Source organism: Danio rerio, chromosome 8, assembly GCF_052040795.2.
Source record: "Danio rerio strain M-AB ecotype USA chromosome 8, GRCz13ab, whole genome shotgun sequence".
Classification (NCBI taxonomy): Eukaryota; Metazoa; Chordata; class Actinopteri; order Cypriniformes; family Danionidae; genus Danio; species Danio rerio.
The window spans coordinates 41,640,592-41,660,454 of record NC_141028.1 but is presented as its reverse complement, the minus strand read 5'-3'; the positions used below and the strand labels follow the sequence as shown (position 1 = coordinate 41,660,454).

General features: G+C 38.0%; 1 protein-coding gene across 6 annotated transcripts in view; it reads right to left on the bottom strand.

The window, feature by feature from the left end:
- The window catches only part of kdm5c (lysine demethylase 5C), a 43,070-nt gene that overhangs the window by 5,936 nt on the left and 17,271 nt on the right, over positions 1-19,863 (bottom strand). For all 6 annotated transcript variants that reach the window (XM_087263344.1, XM_087263347.1, XM_087263345.1 and 3 more), the window contains 18 exon segments: positions 18,795-19,024; positions 16,376-16,534; positions 16,040-16,159; positions 15,776-15,934; positions 15,404-15,585; positions 13,562-13,724; positions 13,085-13,204; positions 12,738-12,932; positions 10,834-11,015; positions 9,908-10,032; positions 7,734-7,966; positions 7,256-7,641; positions 7,034-7,172; positions 6,722-6,901; positions 5,975-6,097; positions 3,579-4,346; positions 1,720-1,771; positions 1,430-1,629 (listed from right to left, as the gene is read on the bottom strand). In XM_087263344.1, coding sequence (XP_087119470.1) covers positions 1,430-1,629; positions 1,720-1,771; positions 3,579-4,346; positions 5,975-6,097; positions 6,722-6,901; positions 7,034-7,172; positions 7,256-7,641; positions 7,734-7,966; positions 9,908-10,032; positions 10,834-11,015; positions 12,738-12,932; positions 13,085-13,204; positions 13,562-13,724; positions 15,404-15,585; positions 15,776-15,934; positions 16,040-16,159; positions 16,376-16,534; positions 18,795-19,024 — 3,716 coding nt within the window.

Below are 19,863 nucleotides of genomic sequence, written 5' to 3'. Positions count from 1 at the left end.
GAAAAATGTCATAAAAATCAAAGCTTGGTGGCTTAATGTATTAAGTAACAGTTTTTTTTAAAAGACTAATCACTTTATTGATATAGTAACCAACCAATCACGTGGTCAGAACACAAATTTGTCGCAGGTAATGAAGTATTAGGCCAGTCTAAGCAAAATGCTAGCAGGAATCTGTAGCTCCACTGACACTTCACCTCTTTGCCCTTATTTGGTCGCCCCCAGTCGGTGCGATGACGCGCGAACAAAATGGCAAAGATTGGCCATGCCTACTTGTAAGCTTTATTTGCGCTCTCAAGTCATGGACTATGTCCATATCTTTTACAGTCTATGCTACCTAAGTCTACCCAAGCATTCATTCTGTTATTAAAGCATAAAACAAGATGAAAAGATGTTAAAAAAACGTAAGCATCTTAAAGGAGCAGTGGCTGAGCACTGAAAAGCCCATAGAGAACATTGTGGTAAAATAAATGCCCAAATTTGAAAAAGGTGGTGCAGCACAATGGGATTTAATGCTGTGGATCTTGTCTGTTGAGAGACGCACATTATGTTGGGTCTCAATCTTGCAGACAGGATCAAAGAGTTTAAACAAGGAAGATCTTAAACATGGTGACTGACAGTTCACAGGAAGCAACCGGTTTGTATTACCGAAATAAAAAGTCCTGAATATAGAGTTCATTGATAAACCGCTCACATGCTTAACTACTTACAACACAAGACGATGACGAACAGTGAAACCCTTTAACATTTTAACTTCTCGTTTCCACTTTCAATAACATGGAAGGGTTTAGTTCCTGCTACAAATGCATCTAACATTATTCTGTAACACTTTATTTTGATGGTCCATTTCAGTATTAGTAGACTGTCTGTTTAATATCTGTTGATACTGCTCCTCCAACAGACATTTAACTGACTTTAAGAAACTTTGCAAGTACATGTCAACTTGCACTAATTCTAAGCCACAACCCCAACCTAACAGTCGACTTATAATCTAATGAGAATTAGTTGGCATGTAGATGCAATGTAACTTAATTCAACAAACGGACCATCAAAATAGTGTCACATTATTCAATTCAATTTTAAATATTTAAATTCACTAATTTCAAATAAACATGAATTGAACTGAATTCCATTATTCATCATGTCAAGTCAGTGATTAGCCAAGAAGTACTTTGAACAATGCAAATTCGGCAGCCACCAGAAAAAAAGAGATTTGAGTTAAGAATTTAAAGTTAGACAATATTTGTGTTATAAAATCCCATTCATCTATAATTTTGTAATGGAAAAAAATATATTATAAATGGAAAATTACAATTATCTCTGTGACAAATGAATCCTTTAGATTTTGACTTGCTCCAGTTCTGTATCATGACAAAAGAATATGGTCTCCACAGCATAAATCTGGAGAAGAAGTGAAGCACTCCTCCCTTACCTGTATGAGTGTCCGCAAGGTGTCCTGGGGCGGCTGAGATGATGCCTGAAGGATGCGGTAGATGGCGTGTGTCTGGTCAAGCGTGACCTCCAGCAGGTCTCCTTCAAGCTGAAGCTCCTCCAGCTGTGCTCTGACAGATGTTTTCAGCTCCACCATTGGCCCTTTAAGACTCGGCACTAGTGACAACAGAGACTCCACCCCTGATAAGAGCCACAGGGTTGAAAATCAATAAAAGAAAAACCTTGAAAACAAACATTAAGGAATCTAGTAATATAAACAACCAAACAAACCTGTAACTTCATGCGCACTCGACTTCCTGCCAATTCCATTTTCACAGCCAGACTGGACAGAAGACAGACATATTTTTGTAAACTTACAAGAAAAGATGGCTAGACATATACTCCTTTTCCACAAACATGAAAGGGGGCTAGTTTAGTGCTAGTGCTAGGGTTAGAGCTGTTTTTTTCTGGTAAGTCTTAAGTTCTGAGGATGAGTAAATAGTCAATACATTTTCATTTTTGGGTGAACTACCACTTTGTAAACCTACATAAAGATCCACACACGGCAAATCGAACAGGGCTCAAACTAGAAGCCAAACATCAAATTCCCTGGTTTTTACTCACAAAAAAGCAGAATTTACATGATCTCAAATAAATTATGATCTCAAATAAATAATATTAAATTATTTCCAACTTGTTTGGTCATTTTGATCACTTACAATCATTCAGGCATCAAAATGATGTAGTTGGCTAAGCTTTATACAGTATAGTATATATAGTATTTATATAGTTTCTCGAGGTCTTGAGGTCAAAAACGTAAAGAACCAATTGTAAATTTGTGTATATTTTCACAGCAATACACATAAGAAACGGCAGAAATGAGGCACCAAATTTTAAGATAGGTCACCAAAAAATATGTAATTTTGGACCACAACAATCAGAATTTTCCGCCCCACAAAATGCAGAAGGGATGAGCACAGAGCAGACAAAAAACAGCCACAGACAGTATTTTATGAGTCTGGTGACTGTGTTTGATTGCCGGTTGACAAGTGGGAAAAGAATAAAATGGCAGTTAAGAATAGCCTAAGCATTAAAAAAGCAAAACACGTAAAATAACGAGATAAACACTGTACAGATATATTTTTTGATAAATGGAAAGTAAAAATGACAAACAAAAATTTCTGAACAACAAAAATCAAAATATAAATATAAAAAAATTAATATTTATTCCTCTTTCGCTGTCTGGAATAAACGTTTAAAACTCTATGATATAACAGAAATTCTACGAGCCGTGGGAAACCTGATCCAATGTGTTTGTGCACCTCACAGTCATTTTTATTGACTGAGATTGCGCATTAGAATAACGTGTTAAGCATCGGGTTCTGCTGTGATTTCGAAAATGGCAGTCACAATAGCGTTCACCATACCCACCCTGAGCACCCAATACAAGTGGTTCTTTCTACTAAAGCTTGGTTTATACTTCTGCGTCAAGCGACTGGCGAAACCCTAGCGCATACAACGGCCGAAGCTGTGCATTTATACTTCTGCGCTGTCTCTGTTGGTCTGCATTAACACTTCTGAAACGCTAGTTGGCAGTGAGGTGTAAATGTTCCTCTGTGTCAAGTTTCTTCGCTACTGTTTGCTTTTCCTGAACACTTCCTGGATGTACAAGTGGCTCAAACTCACTCATTTTGAGGCAGGAACCGGCGGACGTGCAAGAACTTTAACTATGAGGTAAACACAAAACAAAACTTTCCATCCGGAGCTCTTTCACGGGACTCCACACTTGAAAACAATCGCTCCATTGGGCTAGCGCAGCTCGCGCGGCTCTCGGTCCCGCCCAGACTCGTCATCGCTACCAAGCAGACCAATCACAGAGCTTGCGCTACGCGGTTGCGACGTGTAGTTACATTTTTTGAGAGGTGCACGTCAGCAACGGCCACGGCGAAGGGCTATGCGTCAGTGTCGTAGCATACGCCGGCGTTTGACGCAGAAGTATAAATCAGCCTTTACCCAGCAACATTTTGGAGTCCGAAGTCAAAGGACCAATTTGGGACTATGCTCTGGCTCAAAACTAGCACTCAAACTGCCTTGGGGGAAAAGGTGTATATTATAGATTTCTTTATTTATGTACAATCGCACAAGCTCACCTGTGTACCATTAACAGCGTTCTTTTCATTCTTTTTTGGCGAGTTCCCATCTTCCGTCAGATCGATAACACCATCTTCTGCTTCCTCCGAGTCAGAAAGCACAATTACAGCATCTCCATTCCATTTCTTTTTCTCCTCTGGTTCTTCCTCTTTTATACTGACCATTTCATCCTCTACTTGTTGCAGTCTGTCTAGCGCCTCCTGTACTTCTGGAGTGTCTAATGCCTGTTTGGCTCGACCTTGCCAGTTAATAGCTCTCTCTGTAAGACACTGTAACGCTTCTCCCTCTGGCAGCCGTACAGGTAACCTCTGCAGCGCCACCAGCAGCGCTAGAATAGTTTCCAGCCGTGGCCGTCGGGATCGCTGGCACCGCGGACAGAGGAAACGTGTGTTCCAGTCCCACCAGCAGAGGGGTTTTGTAAGATGCGTGTCTGAAGTGGCCAACAATGGTGGGAAGGACACACAACCTCCATGGAACCAGTCTTTGCACAGATGGCACCGGTGAAGCAAGGGGCGAGGTGGGCCACCACAAACACACACAGTTTGGCTAGAGGTAAGGGAATGGGAAGAGCCTCCATTTTGCAGCAAGGGACTGTCTGAGTTAAGGGGCACATCTGTCTCCATGGAGTTACTCTGTTTCTTTTCTGTCTTGATACTGTCCTGGTCAGTGCTTACTCCATTTTCGATACTGGGTTTCGCCAAATTAACCTGCTGGAGGCGGAGGAGGGCTTCTTTCTCCAGACGCTCCCCTTCTTTAAATGCCATTACCTGTAATTGTTGACACAAATGGGACAAATATGTAAAACTTACAATTACTTTGGGAATGGCATTATAATTCTGCCTGCAGAGATTTCAAAATCCTTTTTCTCATGAAGACCAACCGCACTCATCTTTAAACTCTTCCAAATCAAGCATCCAATTTAACTAATTACCTTTATTTATATAGTGGTCAACATTGGAGATGGACCAAGTCAAGAATGAATTTTGTTGAATAGTTTTTGGACAACTGTGATGAAAGATAATCATCCACTTGAAATGTTGACTACTGTAGACACTCCAGTAACTAAAATCTTTTTTGTTGGTGTGCCTCCAGAATCAGGGTCGCTAATTACAACTCTAGGCTGAGTTCCAAAAACCCAGTGAGTGGCCTTTAAATTCTAAAGTTGAAAGTACAATTCCTATGTTGGCATTTAATTATGTGTGATGTACGTTAAACAGAACATGGATGAATGATCTAAAAACATAGCCACATAGTCACTAGCGATGTGTCCATCCACCTATTTTTATGCACATTTTAGACAAGAAAAGACGTGTATAAACTACAATGAAAACACTTTAACTGAACAAATTCTAGTATGTGCATTTAAAAAACAAAGTCATGTGATTTTGTTGTAAGAGATTAGGTGGTAATAAAAAAGTGTGTGAATGGACAAACCAGCAGGCTGAGCGCATTGTAAAACATCTGAAATGTTGTTTCGGTCATTCTAAAATGCCTGAACCATTTTAGTATTAGGCCTAAACCGCATATTTCCATACTATATAATATGCTAAAATCATTATGCGAGCCGAGTAGTATGTCCAAATTCATAGAATTCGAAAATCAGTATGCGAGAAGTACCCGGATGACTTGCTACTTCCAGCGAGATTCTGAAGTGCGCATTCCAGGCACGCTGCACTATCCCATGATGCCTCGCAAAAAAATTCATGAATGGGAGTGAAGTGACGCAACTGACGCAGGTAGGTCACATGACCATTTCAAAATGGCAGATATAGTACGTCCTAATTTCATTCATACTTTTTACATTCATACTGTATAGAACATACTTTTCTCATGGCCGAGTAGTATGTTTAAATTCAAATACAGTACCTACTGAGTAGTAGGCGGTTTCGGACGCAGCCTTAGTGTTATTATATTAATTACCTCCAGAAGTGTCAAGAGAGCCTGTGCTCCGCGTCTGCTGCCTTCAAACGCTACCATGCATTTATTGTCGGCATTGTCTTCTGAGGCACAAGTCATTTAATTAATAAAGAAAAGATTTACGCAGAGATTTCACTTCTCCTACCACAAAAAAATTCCATTTTTACTTTTGATATTTGCTGCCAGATAACCGGGAAGTTTTTTTCTTTTTGACTCATTGAATGAAAACTTTGCTTTATTCGCAAGTCTTTTATGTGATATTCCAGTTTTGCGCATAAATTTAATTCACATTTTTGGATAGAAACAAAGCTACTGTAGAAGACAATTATGGAAAATGGCTAACACTCGGCATTTATAACATTCAAGGTCACACTATGTTTTAGAACAGTGTTTTTGATACACACATTCACGCAAATTGGTTTGTCTGAAGTTTAAACAAAAACTTAAATATAGCAGTTATGTATATAGAGGAACTCACAATAGCTCCTGGGTCTCTGAGGTCCTGAGCTGTGAGGCCTAATACATTGACATCCGAATCTGCTTCTGTAGCCATTGAGTTGTCCTCCATCTTCTTGCTCTTCTCAACACATGGGCACAGCACCTAAAAAATTGCAAAATATTTTTTTTTTATTATCTTATTTCCAATTTAACTTTAATTAGTGGCATCAAGGCCTGGAAACAAACTGAAAGAACTATTGTGATGTTGTTCAAACTAAGGCCTAATCCCAATTCTATTTTTGTACCCCTAACCCTTTGGCCATTGAAACAGAGTGTGAAAGGGAAGGGATTTTAGTTGGAGTAAGAGGAAGGGCTAAGGAATAGAATTGGGATTGGGCCTAAATCAGGTCAAAGTAAAGTTTGTATCTGTACTTCAAAACAATTTGCCAAAACGACCTTTCCTGAAAATGTCTGAATTAGTACTGCGAGTTACAACAAAACATCTCCCATGTGTGTGTGTGTGTGTCAACTGACTGAAATGTTTTTCTCCCAAGCAGAGCATATTTCGTCAGTTGTTTTCAATGGAAGTGCTTTGTTTTTAGAATGCCAGCATTGGGGTGAGCCACAGAGCATCTGTTTTGCGTTCAGCCTTTTGTAAATGCACCGACAGTTGGGGAAAGTGCTCACAGCTGAGTGTTTTTGAGAGAGCACTGCTCAAAATGCTTCTATGAACATGTCCTACTGGCCCACCACAACTCCAATATTTCAAAAGCATCTGCATCTTTACCTCGAGCAGACTATGTTGGCTGTTCTTCTTCAGAAAGGTTTTGCTGGCCTTCTCTCTCCAGGAGTGAGCACTGGCCACCTGCAGCTCCAGCTGCTTCAGCTCCTCCATCTTCACTGGCAAGTCCCTCCCAATGGCTACCAGACCCTCCAGGTCATCCAAACATGGATAGTGCTCACCATTCTTTACCACAGGACACCAGAAAAAGAGCATTTCAATGATCCATTCACCAACATAATCAACACTAAATTGCAGGTTGATTGTTATATCCAACATCAAAAGCAGTTTATTTCAGAACCACCAAACTATTCTTACCTGAATTTCCTCCAGATCTGTGACCCAAGCCCGAGCTCGGCTCAAGCAGGCCTGTAGGGACAGGATATTAGGCAGCTGGACTGGTATTAGTTGAGCCTCATTCACAATAGCCTCCAGCGTTGATAAATGGTGTTTCTGCCTGCTCGCAAAAATACAATTGAGAGATAAACGATGGCTGTAACAGTATGGTAAGACATGCTCTTCTCTTGTCCTCCAGCTCACCTGTCCTCCAAGCATATCTGCGCCTTCTCCTCCCAGCGTTCAGCTATTGTCAAGAGCTCTTGCAGTTCAGCCATTGCGGTCTCCACTGACACACTCTGTGGTACGTTACAGCCCGACTCCATCAAGTTCCTTAGCACAGTCAGAGTCACCTCACTGCCCTCTGGCCCTAACGTCCGCCTGACCTCTCCCAGCCAGCGCCCCTGCTCCAACAGCCCACTCAAAAGCTCACAAGCTGGGGCAATAACCGGTAGTGATGCACCTTCCTCCAGCAGAGCCTGGATCTCAGTGGCCACAGGAAGAGGAGAGTCCTGCTTCCATTCACTCTTGGTGCTGTCGACCAGAACTTGAGCACGGGAATCAAACTCCTCTATCTTCTGCAATATCAGCTAGAAAACAATTAACAGATGGTCACATAGATGCATGCTGCTTAAAATAACTAAACTAGCATTTGATTGAACATATCTTTGGTATGTTCTACCTGAACTTCCTCCTGCTGCTTTATAACACATGGCAGGTTCTGCATGGTGTCCACCAAAGTCTTCAGCTCCTTCAGGGTCATTCTACTGCTCTGGCTGTTGCTGAGGAGTTCTGTGCTGCTGCTCTCGCACTTCTCTATGTCCACGAAGACAGTGTTGAGGCGCTGGAGCAGCTCATTATTGGGGAACTTCTTGTCAGCTGCCTCTTCTTTTAATACCTCCAGATCTTTAATATCTAAAGATAAAAGATGGAGATATATGTGGGCTTTCAGGGAATGTCAACTGCTTAAAGGATGGTTGGACTTAAAGACACAATTTTTTTTTGTAAAGACTAGTGCATTGTTGTGCACATTTACCAAAAAATGGTTTTCATTAGTGTCAACCAAGTTCATAGGTCCCTTCACAACACTGCATGTTTTGCATGCCTACTTAGTCCAGTGATTCTCAATTTTCATTCTCAGCACATTTTGTATATCTTCCTTACTAAGGACACTTGATTCAGATCATCATCTCATTAACAGATAAATCCATGAACTGATCCTTGTGTCAAATAAGAAATATACAAAATGTGCAGGGCGTTAAGTGCTTGAGGATCCGAATTAAGATCCACTGCCTTAGTCAAACGCTCCTTATTCAACTCATGAGCTCATTAGCAGAGACTCCAGGGCCCAAACTCAGTCCTGCGTAGCTTAGCTTCAACTTGCCTCAAAAGTAGCTTCTATTATGATTATAATAGTAAACATTTGAAGTGCATCAAAACCACAAACCTCTTGCCTCTTGAACGATTTCATTTTTAGCTAATTCAAATGTTGACTACTGTAGCAAGAGCTTGATTAGCTGGTTCGGGCATGTTTAATGGCCCGTTTCCACTAAGTGGTACGGTTTGGTGTGGTTCAGTTTGCTTTAATGGCTCTTTCCACTGTCAAAGGGTACCTAAAAGTGAACTGTACCGTACCACTTTTTGGTCACCCTTTGCAAAGGGTATCAACACGCCCAAAGGGTACCACAAGGTAAAGCTTGACGCACAGCTGAACGCTATTGGTTTACAGAGATGCATCACTCGCAGAAGCAGGAGAATGAAATCAAAGGTAGCGCCTTTTTTAAAAACACAGATGAGACACTACACTGTAATAATATATACATATAATAACAAGCCATGATCGACCTGAGCTCTAACAAACCTTGTCGTTGTCTTGATGAACAGCCACAAAGCCAAGAAGAACAAAATCTGCTGTGTCCTGTTGTTGTTTTACAAGCCCTTCTAAAATTGCGAGCGAGTTCACTTTCTCCAGAGAGCTCACTGCACATCTTCATTTGAAATAACAAACTTTTTGAGCTCATATTAATAACTCATGATCATTGAAGCACTTCTGATATGCGATCCTTTCAGAAAGAAACAAACGCGAAAGTGGAGTGCAAAAAAACTGAGAAGACGTAAAAAACAGCAGTAAATGATGCTACTGCAACCTAAAATATGAACAAACTGCCATGTTTAACTATTATTATCACCTTTTATACTGTTATGAACTCAGAATGATGGAATTACTTTCTAACAAGAGGTTACATGTGCTGCTGAAGATGACAGACACAGATGAGAGGTTTGCACTGACTGTGGGCTCTATTGTGTTGTTTTTGAACCCAAATAATGACCAAATGTATGCTGTGTGCAGTTTCTATGTTATTGATAACATATCAGAGACTGTAAGGGTCTGTATGTGTTCATATATGTTGCATTTATTTATATATTTCATATAATTGCAGAGGTTACAGTAGGCTGTTTGGCTATTTGATCATTGATCTGCAGTTACAATCCAACCATGTTCATAGAAAAGTTAGTAATGGACATTTATACACAAGTATTTATGTGCATAAAGTGTCTGTTTTGTGAGAAGTGCTTCTCATCTGATATGTGAACGACCCATACAGCTTTACTGTGACATTTCCTTCATTAAAATTGACATTGTCTTTTGTAAATCACCCCTACCAAAAGGGTACCCTTTTGACAGTGGAAACGCAGGCTTGATAAAGGTGACCCGTACTGAACCTTTCAGTGGAAACTGGCCATAATTGGGGTAGGAGCTTAACTTTGCAGGACAGTGGCCCTCCAGGACAGAGTCCATGGGGACGGGCTTCAGGAATGGGGTTGAGAACCACTGATGTAAATAAATACAGTTACCTATTTTGTTGCCTTCATCCTGCTCTAGGGCTTCCTTCACGCGGTTGGCCCAAGAGTCAAAAGACTCAGCGCGAACTTTCAACCGATGCAACATGGCCAACAGTTCATCCAGAGTATAGCGATACCTACATATAGGAGAGAGCATATACGACACTTCCTTCAGAACACTCATCTTGATGCCAGGTCTGATGTTTATTATTTAAATGTTTTTATTGAGCATTTAACTTTAAGTATCTCATATCTGATATCGACTTTTACACTATACACAAAACAATTCAAAGTAGAAGTACTGACCCTAAAAAGCTTATGCTTACAACTGTGCAATTTGCAATGAATGAGGAAGAAACAAGCTTTTGCATCCTGTATGATTTGTAAACATCAGCAAAATATAAACACTTCAGCATGACTCTATTGAGTAGAGCCTTATTCCTCCATTGTGCTTCTGAAATAGTAAGTTGCTTGGTGTCCAATTGACAATTCATGTTACAGTCACTTTTCCATTGATGCACAACTCGCATTAACAAGGTAATATGCCAACTCTCTTATACGGCAGACACAAATGCATATATCTGATTCATATCAGATGCGATTCCATATATAAATAGGGTATGAAACCAATTGTAATCCATGTACTTTTTTTCAGCTTACACATTTGCCTGTTATATCCAATCTGTGCCACATACAAGGAAAAAGACTGAATTGGGTCACTTGAATCATGAAAAATGCTGCCTAAAAGCACCAACAAGTGTCAAATGTGGAAAACCACTTTAAGACATTCTACAACTAAAGAGTTTATATTCAGCATGGAGAGTGTGTGAAAACAAGCCTTATACACACAAACAGACAGGGCTAACAGATCCGATAAAATCTGCATCAATTAGTGAATTAGATCTAAAAACCCACAACAGGGAACGGTACTATTTTACCTGAGGTAGAGTTTTTCACTCGGGCAAGAGCAGAGGTCCTGGGCATGATAGAGGCAGACGAGACGCTCTGGGCAGTTCGAACATGCCAGAGCTGAGAGGAAGCAGGTCGTCTTACATTTGTCACACTGTCGTTCATCATCAGGCAGCAACTCAAAGGCCTCCCTTTCAGCTTCCTTAATGCCCTGAGAGATAACACCACAGAACAAATGGCAGAAATTAAATATATGGAAGTCAATTTGTGTGTGTTTGTAGATTACGGTAGCCAAAAAGCAACTGTAAATGTAAAACACAGGAGAGCACAGTGTTGGCACTACTCCCGTGGGAAATATAAATACAGTGTTCGTACAAATTCTTACTACTAAAATTACATGACTTTTCCCTGACTTTGAAGGAAATATTCATGACCTAATGCTTCATATATTGTCTATGTATATGTGGTCAATAAGAAAAAAAATGCACATTCAATTATTTTACAGTATATAGTAAAATACAAAACAATCCATGTAGCTTATATTTAATTTCTATGTAAAAATGATTTAGATAATGCTTACTTTACATTGTTTAAGTAATATGAGAGCATGTGACTGGCCAATGATAGAAATAAGTAAACATCTAACCCTACCATTAAGGATAAATATATATTTACAAAATATTAGAATAACAGAATATTGCTGAACACAAATGATAGACCTAAATGACTACAGAACTGCATTGTATTAATGACAAAATGACAATAAAATACAACAAAAATTTCATAGCATTAATAATAAAGTAAATAAGTTTTATTTTTGGCAAAACAAAAAACAAATTATGATGATTTATAACTTCTTACTAGATTTCTTTAATTTAAAAGGTCAACAACTTGGTGTTTAAACCAATAAGTAAAAAATGACTGCCTTATGCTGATATTATTGTGATTACTGAATAGCATCCTTTCATATCAACACTAATGTGTTACACAAAAAAATACATAATAATAATAAAGGTAAAATCCATCTACTGTAAAAACTAAAGAGTACTGTGGGCTCATGAGCTCCGCTAGAATGCAGCACTCACTCAGTGTGGTGCTGTCAGCATTAACCCTCATGTAAGAATAATATTTGAAAATAGAGAATGTGGCATTATTTTATAAACCCTTTCAGCTCGACTCAAATAAAATATAGCAAACAACACAACTGTAAATTCAGCTGAGAGTGTCACTGGCAAATATCTTCTTGAAAACGTCCAGTAAGAGTAAAATAAATAAATACATTTTTTTTTTTTGTAAGTAAGTAAAAGTAAAATTCAGCAAATTTAACAGGTTACAAGTTAAGCATTTTGATAATAACAGACTTTCTTTTTCAACATATTTTTGTCAAAGTCAGTTTCTAAAAATAAAGAGACAGCCAGGAAGTGCAGAAATATGAACACCTGAATCCACCACATGAAAAGATACCCGTTCTCTAGCCCTCTATGTAAACTTAACAAAAACGCTGGCTTGTGTCTTCACAAGATTTATAAGAATAGTACAAATTAGCACCCACAGTATCTTACCTCTGCAGTTAGAAATGGTTTCCTGAATTACAATCAATGAAAGTGAAGAAGAGACTAAGCTAAAACTACAAGTTGTTTTTACCGCACGACAAGAACGTCACAAGAGAAAGACCATGCACTTGTTTTTGAAATTGAACCAATATTATCAATTAAAAGTACAAGTATACATATATTTGCCAATAAAAGTCCATGACAACTTCAACAAAATAGATTAGAAGGTATATAAAATAAATAAATAATAATTTCTTATTTATAAAAACCACAATCCTCTCACAAGCTTTGTTTTCTACTCTACAAATAATATACACCGTACATGAAACTTTACTTCAGATCTAGACACTACTTGTTCTCGTCATTTATAGTCCTCTCACCCTTTCCAGCAGGCTTTTGCGTAGTTTCCTCTCTTCCTGCACTATGATGAACATCTCCCTGTGTGTGGCGGCTGCCAGGTTCAGATCCAGCTTTTCTGGGCAGGCCGCCATCTTGCAGGTGAGTTCCTCTTGAGAGAACACACAGTAGCGCCTCAGCTGCCGGTAATGCTCAATACAAGAGCGCCCTGTGGGCAACTAGAACAGAAACGGAAAAAGCAACAGACACATTATATCACAATACACGGACTTAACAAAAATTCAAAAGGATTGATTCAAAGATCCTGCTTATTCTTGCACACATTAGTTCATATTTAAACAATTAGAACTAAATCAAGGTATTTATTTACCCAATCTGCAGTGCAGAAGTTGACAGCTTCGGCAAAGTTATATCCCTGATTAAAACCGCTGTGGTAAGCTCGTGGAAAGGTGATGACAAACTCCCCAGCACACTGATTGGTCCGAACCACCTGTCAATCAACATGAATTATGTCTTGAGCACACCAACAAATCCACTTACATACAGAACACATATTGTTGTCTTATCACATTTAAACGATAAAGTAACAATTGTATTTTAAAATAAATAAAAACTATATATATATATATATATATATATATATATATATATATATATATATATATATATATATAGGCACATATTAACATTTTTTGACAATACATCATAAACCAGCTGAATCAAATTCACTTCTTAATTTAATTTTGCGCTTTATTTCCGGCCATATTTGGGATTTTTAAAATAGCAATGGCTTAACACAGAATTATCTTAAGTGCACTACTGAAAATTGTGAGTGAGTGTTACAAACCGGCACTCCATGACTCATGAGTATATTTGGGTTCATGATGGTGACTAGCTGGTGGAGCAGGTCTGGCTGGAACTCAAATAGCTCAGGTGTGAGTTTCTTCATCACCTCCTCCAACTTCTCTGCAGCTGAACATGGAACTCCATACCATGTTTTGGGCTCGCCCCTGAAACATAGGATGCATCAGAAATGACTTAAACTACAAAAGAAGCAAACAAAGCGCACGATGCCAGATCTTTTCAAATACAGGCTGGCTGAATCAATCTAAGCACCACAATATCATCTGTGAGAAAAGAATACGTTGAGTTCTATTGATTTAATAATAATATTTTTTTTAAAATAATAAATTATTTTAAAAATAAAAAGGATGATAAAAAGAACTGCAACAAGGATTTTGAGCAGAATCTGTGAATTTTGGTACATGTTTGAATACATGAATACAAGTATGAACAATTATTTTGGTGTGCTTAACATTTATGCAATTGGCAGATACTTTTACCCAAAGTAAATTACATTTTCTATTGAAGGTAGGGCTGCATGAGTAATCGAAAAAAGATCACAATCTCGATTCGACTCTACACAAGATCTTAATTCAGCTTTTCTACAAATCAGCCAATTATATTTTCAAGGTCAGAAGAGAAGCTTAAAGGCGGTCGCACAAGTCTTCAAAGGAACACGAACACCTTCAAATGGAGTTAAAATGATCACATACTGTATTTATAAGGTATAATTCACCCAGATATATAATTTCGGTCTTCACGTAATGATGTATTCATGGCCGCAAAATCTTACGTGAGCTAGAACGCGTGCATGGACGCAGCACGCCAATGACGGCTACTTTAGTGAACAGAACCTGCATAGGTTGTGAATAACACGTAATAAAGTTGTAAATAATGTTCAGTTTGTTGAACAGAGCGATGGTTAAAGAGCCGCGCTAAAAGAATGATTAGTACGTGTATGTTTTTTTCCTCAGCGTGACGGCAGCCATGATCCACACTCGAAAGTGAAAATGAAACTGGCCGCACATCATTTAAATGATCATTTCGCATTTTACAGTTATGATTATAACAAACATTTGATATGTTTTTTTCTTCGTAGTGAACACAGTGTTGTGCATGAAAACACATGTTTAACAGTGTCAGTATATCAACCCTAGCCTGTATAATGCTTAATTTATTGCAAGAAAACTTTAATCTGACATTTTTGTCAAAATTGAGTTACTGACATTCTTATTAAATGACAACTCATTTACATTATGGGATGTTTTTTATAAGTTGTTTACATTAACACTTTTTTTAAACACGTTACACAAACACTGTTTGCTATATGGATTACAAAAAATTTGAAGCACAAAATCACTCAGAACACAGATAGAATCTTATAATTCCAAGGTGACGATATGTTTGAGAATTAACAATAATAATAGCCTACTAAGATTAACCTTTATTTTACATTTAAAGAATCGTGAGAAAATCGTGATCTTGATTTTAAGCAAAAAAACATTGTGATTCACATTTTAGCCAGAATCGTGCAGCCCTTATTGAAGGTTCACATTTTTATCAGCTTTTGCTTTCCCGGTTAATCAAATTCAACAAATTTAGCATTGCAAGGGCCATGCACTACTATTTGAGCCAAAGGAAGGCCTATAATAGCACATCAAATGCTGAGTTTTCAACTTCGTTTACACCCAAGCTTAGAACTGTCCACTTGTAATTGTAATAATAAAAACACATACTAACTACTAGGTGTAAAATGCAGACATGTGATCACAGAGGACTAAAAAGTAGGAAAATGAGTTCCAGATAAATACTACAAAGCATATTAACATAAAAGCTTATGTATTACCAGTGTAAATAATTGATGGAGTAACTCCAGTGGTCCTCTATGTGCCAACAGAAAGCAGAGAACACCATGCCCACATATAGCCATGGCACCTTCATGCCAGAGATATCTGCATTGATGTGGCACAACAATGACTGTTCCAACACTGGCATAACATTTAGGTTCCAGCCGCTGCGGGCATATTCCTGCAACAGAAACAGAACAGAGTAGTTCATTTAGCAGACGCTTTTAAATCAAAAGCGACTTACAAGTGAGGATAAAAGAAGCACTTCGAAATCAGCAGATAAGCAGTTTATAAATAAGTTACTTGTCTACGTTTTTTTTTCCTCAGTTTACCACTCAAAACATCTGAAACGGAAAATAAGAGTAACTAACCTCTTCCTCCTCTGATAATTGTCTCTTGCCGTTGTTGACAGGAAAACCACTACCAAATTCTTTTGAGTGAATATCGGCACCATATTCTACAGTTACATCTTCTTCAATACTGCTAACCAACCTCCAAAACTCCTTTTCAACCAGCTCTGTGGGAACCATCTAAAACCATAAAAACCAACAAAGAACAAATTTAATGTGATTCATACATGTACAAAGTGCATCTGTGGGATCTCAATGCTGATTAAAGGACAGAAAAGCACTCACATGGACAGGCATGTTGAAGTAGTCTGCTTTGAAAGTGTCGGCCATTTCACCGAAGCTCTGTAACGTGTACTCTCTTGTGGCCTGTTCGAAGCCGAATGCCTCTGATGGCTTTTTACACTCCTACACAGATAAAACACACATTTATAATTAATCACTAGATTGAAAATTTATAATCATGCTATATAAAGAGTTTCAGGGTTTATGCATTTCTCAGTCAATAAACATACACAACTAACAGTTACCAAAAGGTCCCACAAACAAAAGAGATTTCCAATAAACACATCTTTTATAACAACAGAATGATGCAAGATTATTTTCTTGGCAGGTCTCCCTCACCTCTGCTACGCATTTGGGACAGCGCCAGTTGCCCTTGGGTGGGTCTGTGAGTGGAGGTATCAGGCAGAATGTGTGGTAATTATCATCACACCCATCACAGAGCATCAACTTCTCGTCCTCATCCCCGCGTCCACACATTCGACACACAAACGAGTCCACCTGACAGAAAATTCATTGTGAAGTATGCAATTTTAAACATGTTTGTCCTCAAATAAAAACTAGTCTAAAAATTCACGTCTGTCACACAAACAAGATGTGATTACATGTAGCATTACTTGCACAATCATTTTTATCTGTATTTCATTCTGAAGTGAAGAACGCAACAGTTACTACATCTACAATAAGTATAACATTAATTTGTCTCGAAACATTGAAAAGAACAATGACAATGGTCCCAGTATATTTCAAACTAAATCAAATAATAAACTGAAACTATGTGTTTTTGAGTTAATTTTGTCAGTTTGCAACAGCTCACCAAAGCAAATTTTTCAGAGGAGGGGGCTTTGATTTTGCTGCTAAACACCTTTGAGCCAACTTAGTCATGGCACATCTTTTCTACGGGTTTGCGCACACCATAAGTGTCATTCAGTGTCTGTCGGCAGCAAATAGAAAACAATGACATGGCACACTGCGGTGGCACTTTTCGGCAGATGTTTATGAAACTGTTCTTCATCAGTAACAATCATGTTTGGGAGCAAATTTAGGGACTATCACACAAGTTTAAGAACATAACACTGAACATGCTTTTTAAGTGTAAAATTGCGAGGTATACAACATTGCCCATTTGATTGACTTTAGAAAAGAGCAGTGCACTGTGCTTTTTATGTTGCAAGACAACCACTGAATTGACTGTCTTGGTGATGGAGCATGTGATATCAGGCACTACAGATTTATACTTTAGCCTGGCGCCACAGACCTTCGCTGACTTTGCGCACACGAAATGGACGAGGCTTTTATACTCGACACGTTCGCTGTTGTGATATCCTTTAAAACAACATAGGGCAACAAAATCAAATAAAAAAACAAAATCAGACAGATAAAAAGAGAAGAAGGAAGTTCATGTTATTAATATCATTTAAGATTTTAAAACTAATTATTTGTATTATTTTTTTTGAATTTATTTTATTTCTTATAAAGATTTTCATAGCCATTCAAGATTTTTTAATCAAACTTTTTTTTAATCAAACAAGAATAGCAGCCAAAAAAATTCACTTACGAAAAAATACTTTACTAATTAAACTTAATTACTGTCTGGCTAGTCTGACCTCTACTTATTTGCTAAAAAGGCAATAATGGTCCAACATTCCTAACCATTTTCACCAATAAAGTTTAAAAAATTAGGCCACCAGTATATTGTAAACCGATAGGTTCAAATATTAAACTGTTTTAGATTTAAAAAAAAAAAATTATTGTAATATATACATCAGTGTAAAAACTATGAATGGTGGAAAAACATATTCTGTAATTGTTTATTAAAACCACATATGTCTCCACTTTTGCCATGGCCTCTTTGGTTTTAACAAACTTATCCCTCAACTTTTAAACAAAAACTTTCCTCCTTTGCCACAGCTGTTGCAATTTCTAGCCAATAACTATTGTCCATCTGGTTATCCCTATTATCAAACATGGATTTATACTAAACTCAAAAGAAATGCAGCACCATGCGAACTGTTCGCTTGAGTCTCAAATATTTTTGTGCGCTCAACCAGTCAAAATCATGCCACGCGCACACAAAACAAACGTCTGCAAACAGATGACAGGGTCTTGTGGCACACAAAATGCTCATGGCCAATAGAAAAATAATGATAAAAAATGCCTCTTAATGCAAAACACTTTATGTTATCAGCCCTAAAGGCACTTTTTACCTTATTGACTTCCATTTATACGAATGTGAATGTGTCAGACCCCTAACACAAGCTTGTGTTACAGGCTTTGCAAATAGCTGCATACCAATGTTCAAGCTTGGTGAACTGTGACCTGCGCATTTGCATCATGGAATGCCTCAGACTAATAGCAGATCAAAACTATGTAAAATTTGTGTCGTCCAACTTAATTGTTGCATAATTAAACTAAAATGTGAGAACAGCTAAAGAAGGCTCAGTGAGTCCTTTCTGGTGTCTACCATTAACTGTGTACTGAATTTCATCTGCTTTAAATGTTTATTTCTTCTGCTTACCACACAAGTTTGTCTGAAAAATTTTAGGGAAAACGGCTATTCATGTCTATAGTAGAAACAAAAATACTATAAAGTGTTATGTAGTGTTATGAAGTGAAAAAACAAGTAAATAAAGGCAGAATTATAATGTCAATTTGCTTTTACTCCGACTAAATCAAATTGCAAGTTAATAGCTACTTATTAAGCCAAATCCCACTTCAGAAGCGCACACAAGTCAAATCAAGTCTGTATGTCTTAACTTACAAACTGTGGATTATTGAGGTTGCGTCGGAGTCTCATGGTCATCTTAGTGCAAGGCTCATCACTGGGATCGTTAGGTTTGTCAATATGACTTTTGTCATCATCGACATCCTCCTTGATGATGAGATTTGGGGGTGGCGGTGGAATGTCTGGATCTGATTTTGTAACCGCCGTCTCTGCAGGCTCATCCTTCACAGCACTGTCCCGCACAATTACAGTCTGCGGCAGATCATCTGGAAAAAATCCATGACATTAAAAAGTCTGAAATTTGTATTGGTCACATTAATGAACAACAAATTCAAATATTTAATGACAATAAAAATCTTATTTACATAGCACAATTTTTTACTTTCATTGGAAAATGTGCTGTAAAACAAATAAACCGAAAGGGAAATCACAGACAGGACTACAACAAACAAGCCAAGAAACAGATACACCTCCTAGAAGCCGAATGCCTTTAAAAAAAAAAGTTTTTAATCTAGAGTTAACAATACTGGTGGATTGTGCATGTCCTATTGACACTGGGAAGGCGTTCCAAAGCCTGAGGGCAACAATACACAAACCATATATTTAAATCTCAATTTGGGTATACACAACAGATCCTGATTAGAGAACTGAAAGGGTTTGTAGTCAGTAGCTCACCGAGTTGTACCATTTAGAAATAAGAAAAATCAATACATAAATGTAAAATTTTAAGACTCTGAAATGAACAGACAGCTAGTATAAAGCTCATATGATTGGAGTAATATGCTTCCTCTTTTTTTTGTCTCAGTCAGAAGACGGGTCATTGCATTTTGGACAAGTAGCAAGACTGCTCAAAACAGCGAAGTCTTCAGGCTGTTCTTTTAAACAAGTGTGTTGAAACTCAACATTGTAGAACGCAGGTTCTCCAGGTCCATGATTAGTATCCCTGGTATAGCAATTACTATATCTTCAGAGTGTATACAGGAATCAGAGAGGAAAATTCAATACCTTTTAAGACATTTTTTAAGACTCTACAATATTTCAGGACCTTATAACCACTTTAGGTTTCAACCGGAAACACTGGCGAGATTTTAACTTACAGTATATT